This window comes from Gobio gobio (assembly GCF_949357685.1).
Source record: "Gobio gobio genome assembly, chromosome: 3".
Taxonomy (NCBI): Eukaryota; Metazoa; Chordata; class Actinopteri; order Cypriniformes; family Gobionidae; genus Gobio; species Gobio gobio.
In genome coordinates, this window is record NC_137099.1 from 42,798,968 (window position 1) to 42,808,203 (window position 9,236).

The following is a 9,236-nucleotide window of genomic DNA, read 5'->3' on the forward strand; positions in this document are numbered from 1 at the left end:
TTAGCACTGAAAAGACTGGGACAAAATTTCAGGCCAGGAAATGTCACACCCTTCCAGGCCATCCCATACACCCACAACAAACCAGAACCATATTTTTTGTATGATCATCACATAAAAAAGGTTTAAATCTTTAGGCTGAAGCCGTGCAAAATAATGAAAGGTTCTCTCTTGAAATGCACCTTCACTTCACTTGTCCTTTTCATTATTTTCTTTTTCTGTGATATCTCTCTGACTCGACTCGACTCGACTCGATTCGATTCTTATGGTGGCCGGGAAGTGCAAAACAACATTACAACGTGTGCAACACTTTTACGAAGCTCGAGACAAATTTACATTTTGGAAAACATTTTTACTTATCATAAAACACAATTACATTGGCAAAACACTTTTACCAAGGACGAAAAAAAATTACATTTTAGAAAACAAATTAACAAGACGCAAAACACTTTTACCAGTCCCGAAACAAATTTACAATGACAGATTTTTGACGGAAAGGGAATGTACCGCACACCGGAAGTGACGCGGTGAAAGGCGTTGTTGTTGGTGAGCGCGGTCAATTTGTGTTGTGGTTGTGGAGTAAATAAAGTTTATGGTGATCGAACATGGACTGCGGCCGAGGGATGTTTTGCCCGTTTTGTGGCAAACACATGAACAGCTTAACGCGGTTTTGCTTTACGTGTGGTCGGTGTTTGGAGTTTCTAAAGGACGCGAACCAGACGGAAACACCAGACATACTGCATCAATGTGTGCAATATTTTAACGAGGGCCACTCGTACGCTGTAATCGTGGACATGATGTCAAGTCTACACGGTGTAAACATCAGCTTGAGGACTCTTAAAAGTAAACTGAACGAAGCCGGGTTGTACCGCAGAAAGGATTATTCCTCTCCAAACTCCGTGATTAACGCCATCAGATTGGAACTTCGTGGACCTGGACAACTATTTGGCTACCGCACGATGTGGCAGGTACTTAAACAAAAGTACAATTTTCGTGTGAAGAGAGATGATGTGATGAATTTGCTCCGGGAGCTTAATCCTCGAGGGTGTGAGAGCCGAACACGCAGAAGGTTTACAAGAAGAACCTACCACTCAATGGGACCTAACTATATGTGGCACGCAGATGGTTACGATAAACTTAAGCCATTCGGTTTGGCCATATCGGGATGCATAGATGGATTTTCACGTAAAGTACTGTGGCTTGAATGTGGACCAACAAATAATAATCCAATAGTGATTGCTCACTATTTCATGTCATGTGTGCGAAACCTCGGTGTCATCCCCATGAGACTGAGGACTGATTGCGGCACTGAGAACGGCATAATGGCTGCAATTCAATGTACCCTACGCCACCATCACAGTGACTACTACTCTGGCGCGTCCAGCCACATGTATGGCTCATCTATAAATAACCAGCGTATTGAGTCCTGGTGGTCTATATTTAGAAAGGGAAGGTGAGTGGTCTTCTTAAAGGGTTGTATAATAGTCATATAATCGTAAAATAGTATATTTTGGTCATTCGATTTCCTTCTCAGGAACAAGTAATGAAAAACAAAACAAAAACGAGCACAAAGATCAATACAAAATGTATAACAAATACAGCCCGTCAGGAAAAGTTGTTCCTGAAAAGAAAATCGAATGACCAAAAGATGCAGACCATAAATGTAATTACGACTAACCTTTGATTTTATTATTCAAACGTGTATATGCTTAAAAGTATAACTACAATTTGTATCAATTTCTATAGGTCTCAGTTCTGGATGGAGTTATTTGCAGACCTTCGAGAAGCCGGATACTTCAACGGAAGTCATGAGCATCAGTGCCTATTAAGATATTGCTTTGGCAATGTTATTCAGAAGGACTTGGATGAGTGTGTGAGACTGTGGAACAGTCACAGGATTCGCCCTTCCAGAACAGCAGCATGTCCAGGAGGAGTGCCCAATGAACTCTACTACTTACCACACAGGTGATACATTGGTAATAAACAGATGCAAGTATTATTCTAACGTTTTAGCTTAAATGAAAAGAAATGCAGTTATGTTTTCTATTTAACATAGGTTTGGCTCCAGAGACTGTGGATTTCAAATTGAACAGGCTGAACTGGATGCCCTTCCTGAGTCTAGCCTGTCAATGACTCCTTGTGGGGACCCAAACATGCAGGAGTACTTGGATTTTGCCATGGAATACAATCAGTTACAGAAGCCAGAGAACTGGGAGTCTTCATCAGAACTGTACATGAAACTAAAAGAAATGGCTCAGCTATGAAATGATCAAAAAGGGAGGGGTTTTTGTAGTGGTGGAATACTGCTGTCTGTCTTAACACAATGCTTAATTGTTTAAGTGTGAAGTAAATGAATCAAAAATAGTAATATGTATTTATTAAATTTTTGTAGTACAGAAAACAACTTTCTTAACTACTTGTTTCTTTATCTAAAACAGTGATTCACAAAGGGATCCCAGTTTCAGACTCACGGATCTAAAACATTTTCAAAATGTTAACTGTGAGAAAAAAAAAAAACATGCTCACATACTGTTACATTATAAAACCAATTTTGGCAACTGCACTTTAAAGTGACCCTTTAACAACAACAACAATGTTTTCAGAGTCTTAAAGAGAGTTCACCCAAAAATGAAAATTGTGTCATTTACTCACCTCAAGTTGTTCCAAACCTGTATGAGTTTCTTTGTTCTGCTGAACACAAAAGAAGATATTTTTGAAGAATGTGTGTAACAAAGCAGAGAGAGCAACCGTTGACTACCATAGTAGGGAAAAAAAATACTATGGTAGTCAACGGTTGCTCTCTCTGCTTTGTTACACACATTCTTCAAAAATATCTTCTTTTGTGTTCAGCAGAACAAAGAAACTCATACAGGTTTGGAACAACTTGAGGTGAGTAAATGACAGAATTTTCATTTTTGGGTGAACTATCCCTTTAACTCTAGGGGTCATCCATCATTTAGCTTAAAAACAGCCAAATCCTGGACTATTTTGAATTCCAAAGTCCATTTGTGACTTAAACAAAGTGTATGAGTCTAGGAGTGGTAATTTCAAGGAGTTTGAACATGTATTTGCCATTGGGAACGCAGAGTCATCCAAGAACTCTATTTGTGGCAGTGGTTCCAAGCCAGATGGGGGAAGTGAAGACAGCCCAGTAGCAAACATCAAAACATCTTCCACAGACACAGCAGCCTGGCCTTCTGCAAAGAAAAACAATTCAAATACATAATTATGGGTTCAAGCTCGAAGAGCTGGATTTTTATTATAAGTTTTACGGCTCTGTAATCACGTGATGGATATCATTTGATAGATATCCTCATACTGAACAAACTTTGCCTCAAGAACTACTGCTGTCAATCAAACTGTTCATCAAAAACTCACTATCATCTTAAAAACCTCCTTGCACAAACTAGTCCTAGATATTTTGCCCAATCGCAACCAAACCAGCGCGGTACAATTCTCTGGACTAGATCAGTGATTCCCAACCACATTCCTGGAGGCCCACCAACAGTGCACAACTGCACATTTTGCATTGTCTCCTTTGTCTGGCACACCCACATCAGATTTGGAGTCACTACTAATGAGCTGATGACTTGAATCAGGTGTGTTAGATTGAGACATACCAAATGTGCACTGGTAGTGGGCCTCCAGGAACGTGGTTGGGAACCACTGCTCTAGATCAATTAAAAAAAAGTTGAACTTTACGATTTTGGTAGCCATAACAGGGTCATTTAGAAAATGGGCATGGCAAAACACTCAGAAGCCTATAAATCCTAAAAGAAAACTCAGAACTTCACAAAAATTGGTGAGCATATGAGATAACATTGAGACATAAAGAAGCATGCACAATTTCATGGAGATCGAACCATAGGTGGCACTATAACTTTCAACATGCTTGTGATTAAGGTGGTTACATTATTGCTAAATAAAACTTAATGTCTTTTGATGCTTATGTGCTTAAAGGCCGGAAATGCTTGAACCCCGATAAATACTGCTGCTTTAATTGTCATGCGTTTTCTTAACTAGTTATAAAAAACAAATAAACTAACAAACCTTCACAATCAAGGAGATAGTCTGCCCAGTAGCCCATGGTTTGACTTTCTTTAAGTCTTCGATTACTCCCCGAAGGACTGAGGTCAGGTTTGAAGAGTATCTCAAGGTCAAAAGCAGTGAGTTGCTTTTCAGAGTGGCACAGGGCAGGAGCCAGCAAAGTTGGGTGTTGCTGCAGTGCAGTCAAAAACTCCAGGGTTGAAAGACCCTCCCTAAATCTACAGAGTGAACACAAACATTGTTTTACTGCTGTGTAGTGGCAATTGAATTTAAATAAAAGAAAACTATTAAATATTTTCTCTAAAATGAGAAAAATGAGGGGGATGGTTGTGTATAGAACCCTATTTTTGCATTGCACATTAAAAGTTAATTGTTACAAACTAAGTATTACACACAGAAACAGAACACTGAACAATGACACAGACAGCTGGGTGGCTTGAGCACTTATACGGTGCCTTCAGAAAGTCTACACACCCCATGCACTTTTTAAAAACTTTGTTGTGTTATAGATTCAATTTAAAACCGCAATAAACAGTTTTTTTTTAGAAATTGTAGCAAATTTAATTAAAACAATTTGTCACATTCGCATAAGTTAATGAACCCTTTTCTCAGTATGCTGTTGAACCAGGCTTTACACATCCATCAACATCAGCACACTCTTATGTGATTTTATAATATCTGCTATTATATATAGAAACCTTTAATTCAATACAATTGTATTTATAGTATCAAATCATAAAAAGAGTAATCTCAAGACACTTTACAGTAGGTCTACACCACACTCTATAATATATAAATTATATAAATACATAAAAAAACATTTAAAAAAAAAAGAACCTCATCACTACAAATATCGTCTTACCTGTCAATTACAGATGAGTTGCGGTCAATAATATACCACTGGAGGTAGTCTGAAACAATTTCTTTTTTTTCTTCCACAGTAGCCACATGTCTCAGACAACCTGCTGTCTGTAACATTGTGCTGTGTCTCATCATACATTCGTGCAGAGCACCCAACGAAGCAGCATTCTCAATCTGAAACACATGAAAAGGGGCATAAACACCCCAGTCAATAACTGGAAGCACTGCATCTCTTTGCCTTTTTTTATGAGATACATACACAGCATAGTGTAATCTTACACCATCAAAAACTAATAAATTAATTAAACAAATTCTACACTGGATATAGAAAGTAAACATTGTCTCAAAACACTGCAGAAACTATTTAAAACTCTGCCCTGCCCTGCCGTAGTCTTATACTATTCTCACCTCTTGCAAAGCTTTCCCTATTTCTTCATCAGTTATTACATTAATTGGTGCTTTGAATGAAGGCTGGCCTGCAAGATAATGTACAAGATCTTTCGACAGGAAATGGGGTCCTGGACCTCCATGCACAACTGACACAGCAATCATCTTTCCTGCCAGGTAGTATTCATCCTCCCTAACAGCTGTGAATGAATTCATATTGCAAAATTAAAACAAACAATGCATTATATACCGTAATATACAAGCATATGTCAAGTGGTATATATGGTCAATGATCATTAACCAACTATTAGTAGCCTATAGTACACATAGGCTTACTAACCCATAGGCTTACCATTTGCATTGTAGACCAAGAAACGATGTCCTTCTGGTCCATCAAAAATGGGCCGGTCTTTTAGGTGTTTCATTAGTAGAGTTAAAAACTCTCGTCTTGGACCACCAGTGTCTATTCCCTCTTCCAGAAAACCAGTATCATCAGTAAATTTGACCAGCATGTCACAGGTTTCAGAATATGTTGTACGCTTGAAACCTCTGACTGCCCCATCCCAAACATTAGCCCTTGAAATGTTGAACCGGCTGACTCTTTTATGATCAATAGGAAGTGACAGGTTTGCTATGATGTCAGGTAATGTAATGTCCGTCTCCTCCCTGTAATGAAAAAAAAGTGACAATTTGTGGATATTCCAGATATACCAGAATTATTGCAAAGTGAAAAAACAGGAGTGCTATAGTCAAAAGCTGTCATATTACATTGCTGTGTGTTGGAAATTCTTTACATTGACAGCAACCAGCTCTTCGTCCTCTTGTTCAACATTTGGTGAATACAGGTCTGTGTATTTACTGTTGGGAAATTACCATTTCCATGTTAAAACATCTTACAAACAAAAATGTATTCCCCATGTAATCAGTTAAATAAACTGAAATTATGTCTGTCAGTCATGATTTTTTTTTAACCTGTAGCAAGAAGTTTTTACTGGATTTGTTTCAGGTGGATCCAGATCCTCAGCATCAGATATTACTATCTGAAAAAAAGATTAAAATGTCTGAAACAACAACAACACTGAAAGCAAGAAATGTCATGGTGCCAGTCTGCCTTATTACCTGTCCTGGCTGAATTGTTGATGAATGTCCTGGTGCATCTCTGAAACATAATAAAACAAAAACTATTAGCTCCACGATAAAGGCTATAAATGTTTTGTTATAAATCACAATACACAAATGGTATTTTCTGTTTCAAGTTCATCAGAGTGAATTCTCTGATCACATCAACAACTTAAAGATAGATTATTTCTTAAGAACATATGGATAGGAGTGCTTGATAGGAGTTTGTTTGAGTTGCTTTTGAACCGAAAGGTACAAAATAAGAAAAATCTGAAGGCTCAAACTACTAATTTTTAACTATTAAAATGCTTGTATTGGATTGGCCAAGTCATACAGAACCAATTTAAAAGTACTCTCATGAAATTTTGCATCTAGCCTTCGTCAGCGAGTCAAACGGATGCAATGAGAGACAATGGGTATTTTCTAGTGGCCAAGGTGTCCTGGGCTAGAGTGTTTGTTTTAGACATCTTAAAACCTTCAGGCCTACAGTCAAATCATGTAAACACTATGTATACACCAATATACAGCCAAGATTCCCATTAGTTAATTACCACTAGAAAAAAAACAAAAAAAACATTGTCTCTCATATCACCCCCCGGGGCTAATGTGCGTTCTTGCTGTGTCTCTAGGTGAACAAAAGTGATAAAACATCTCCAAAACAGCAATATACATGTATAATGTGTAAGTGAAGAAGTAGTGAAATATCTGCTAGTAGTTTTATCACAATTTTGGGAGTTAAATTTTTTTTTTTTTAAATTGCCCATTAACTGGTAGTGAAAGCACTGTAGCCCAATAAATATGAGAGTTATTATTATTATTATTTCCATTCCAGTAGTAAATAAATAATTTCAACCCATGCACGCCTGAAAGTTCCTTTGTGTACAAGTGTGCAACACATACCTTTCATCTTCCAGTTTGAGTTTGGGAGTACTTCGATTTTGTGGTTCAAAAACCTGAGAGGAAACAGATAAAATGATCAATAATTTGCAACAGCTTTATTGTTCCATTACCACATACAGCATATATCAATGCTGAATGGTTTCCTGTATTACTGTATAATAGTTACTGCAAAATAATCAAAACAAACCTTTTTCCACTAAAATATTGACCAGGACAAAGATGTTATGCATAAAATTCAATGCACATCTAATAAATAAATACAAACAAACCTACATACATATTTTTAAAAAGAGAAACAACTGATGTACCAAAGTGTCAGCTCGATTGAACTCAGCTCTGCTCCTTGTTGTGATGACAATTTCTGAATCAGAATCAGAGTCTGAGGTATCCACTAAAGGAAAAAAAAAAAAACAAAAAAAACAAACAAACATCATCTATCCTCCAGCAGAGTATAAAAATAAGTAAAAATATTGAATAATGAGATCCACTAACCTCTTTTATAGTGTTTTTCTAGGCAAATGAAAAAAGTGATCCTGCAATATGCCTTTCCTATTTCCTTTTTATAGTCTGCCAATTTGAATGGCTTTTCTGACCCAGGCACATGGACCACCTCTGAGCAGTCTGGATACAAAAGGATGTAAGGTCCTTCGTGCATGTCCTTGTTAAATGTTCTCATTTTCTGAACAGCTTGTTTCAGTAGATCAGGTGCTGCTACCTCCGGGTCCGTAAATAACGGGAGTGTTTTCCCTCTTAGAGGTTTTAAATCAGCTCCATTAGTTTCATGTGGCACCATCAACCCTACATTTATCTAGTAAAATAACAAATATATATAATTAATGTATACATAGGTAAAATAAATATACACATACACACAATACAATACATATAGAGCATTGCAAAATTGTATAGGACGGTCAGTACAACGTACCTGGACGTGTTTTCTTTCTTTAGGCTTAGATCTTCCTTTTGGCCCATAGTTAAAAGACTGCCGTTCTTTTGACTTCGAGCTTCTGTACTCCATGAACTGTTTGTATGATGGGCATGGTTGTTCTGCTGAATTGGACAGTTCCGTTTCAAAACAGAAAGTTATAAGCGCTCAAAAAAATCATTATTAGCATTAGTGATTTTGATTCACATGGCCTCTGATAGCTAGCGTTTTGCTACACTAAAAAATAACAACTTACTTTGTTCACTCGGACGGGCACTGTCCGGGTGTCGAGACGACCCCTGTGTTTCCGTCTGGTTCGCGTCCTTTAGAAACTCCAAACACCGACCACACGTAAAGCAAAACCGCGTTAAGCTGTTCATGTGTTTGCCACAAAACGGGCAAAACATCCCTCGGCAGAAGTCCATGTTCGATCACCATAAACTTTATTTACTCCACAACCACAACACAAATTGACCGCGCTCACCAACAACAACGCCTTTCACCGCGTCACTTCCGGTGTGCGGTACATTCCCTTTCCGTCAAAAATCTGTCATTGTAAATTTGTTTCGGGACTGGTAAAAGTGTTTTGCGTCTTGTTAATTTGTTTTCTAAAATGTAATTTTTTTTCGTCCTTGGTAAAAGTGTTTTGCCAATGTAATTGTGTTTTATGATAAGTAAAAATGTTTTCCAAAATGTAAATTTGTCTCGAGCTTCGTAAAAGTGTTGCACACGTTGTAATGTTGTTTTGCACTTCCCGGCCACCGTAGGATTCTCCCTTGGGGCAGTCATGGCCTAATGGAAAGAGAGTCGGACTTGTAACTGGAAGGTTGTGGGTTCGAGTCTCACATCCGGCAGGAATTGTCGGTGGGGGGAGTGAATAACCAGCGCCCTCCTCCACCCTCAATACCACGACTGAGGTGAGACCCTTGAGCAAGGCACCGAACCCCTAACTGCTCCCCGGGCGCCGCTGCAATATGGCTGGCCACTGCTCCAGGTG

The 9,236-nt window shown here is 38.2% G+C and overlaps 2 protein-coding genes across 2 annotated transcripts; one reads left to right on the plus strand and one right to left on the minus strand.

The window, feature by feature from the left end:
* Positions 1 to 502: 502 nt before the first annotated feature.
* On the plus strand, positions 503 to 2,394 carry LOC307123145 (uncharacterized protein). Its single transcript, XM_079811555.1, has 3 exons — positions 503 to 1,450; positions 1,744 to 1,962; positions 2,054 to 2,394. The coding sequence occupies exons 1-3, from the start codon at positions 603 to 605 to the stop codon at positions 2,259 to 2,261; spliced, it is 1,275 nt and encodes a 424-aa protein (XP_079667681.1). The 5' UTR covers positions 503 to 602; the 3' UTR covers positions 2,262 to 2,394.
* On the minus strand, positions 2,361 to 8,764 carry LOC307123144 (G2/M phase-specific E3 ubiquitin-protein ligase-like). The gene is made up of 13 exons (XM_079811554.1): positions 8,496 to 8,764; positions 8,240 to 8,364; positions 7,804 to 8,119; positions 7,620 to 7,702; positions 7,312 to 7,364; positions 6,412 to 6,451; positions 6,265 to 6,332; positions 6,061 to 6,150; positions 5,645 to 5,958; positions 5,314 to 5,492; positions 4,907 to 5,079; positions 4,048 to 4,262; positions 2,361 to 3,194 (listed from the first exon to the last, which is right to left on the minus strand). The coding sequence occupies exons 1-13, from the start codon at positions 8,662 to 8,664 to the stop codon at positions 2,959 to 2,961; spliced, it is 2,061 nt and encodes a 686-aa protein (XP_079667680.1). The 5' UTR covers positions 8,665 to 8,764; the 3' UTR covers positions 2,361 to 2,958.
* Between the last annotated feature and the right edge of the window lie 472 nt (positions 8,765 to 9,236).

What these genes read in the sequence shown, in the direction of transcription:
- LOC307123144 (XM_079811554.1), bottom strand. Translation starts at nt 8,664, where the DNA reads ATGGACTTCTGCCGAGGGATGTTTTGCCCGTTTTGTGGCAAACACATG. An exon ending in AACTCATCTGTAATTGACAG is followed by an intron (nt 4,263 to 4,906) that starts GTAAGACGATAT and finishes TTCACTCTGTAG; the next exon opens with ATTTAGGGAGGGTCTTTCAA. An exon ending in CTATCTCCTTGATTGTGAAG is followed by an intron (nt 3,195 to 4,047) that starts GTTTGTTAGTTT and finishes TTTTCTTTGCAG; the next exon opens with AAGGCCAGGCTGCTGTGTCT.
- LOC307123145 (XM_079811555.1), top strand. Translation starts at nt 603, where the DNA reads ATGGACTGCGGCCGAGGGATGTTTTGCCCGTTTTGTGGCAAACACATG. An exon ending in TCTATATTTAGAAAGGGAAG is followed by an intron (nt 1,451 to 1,743) that starts GTGAGTGGTCTT and finishes CAATTTCTATAG; the next exon opens with GTCTCAGTTCTGGATGGAGT. An exon ending in CTCTACTACTTACCACACAG is followed by an intron (nt 1,963 to 2,053) that starts GTGATACATTGG and finishes TATTTAACATAG; the next exon opens with GTTTGGCTCCAGAGACTGTG.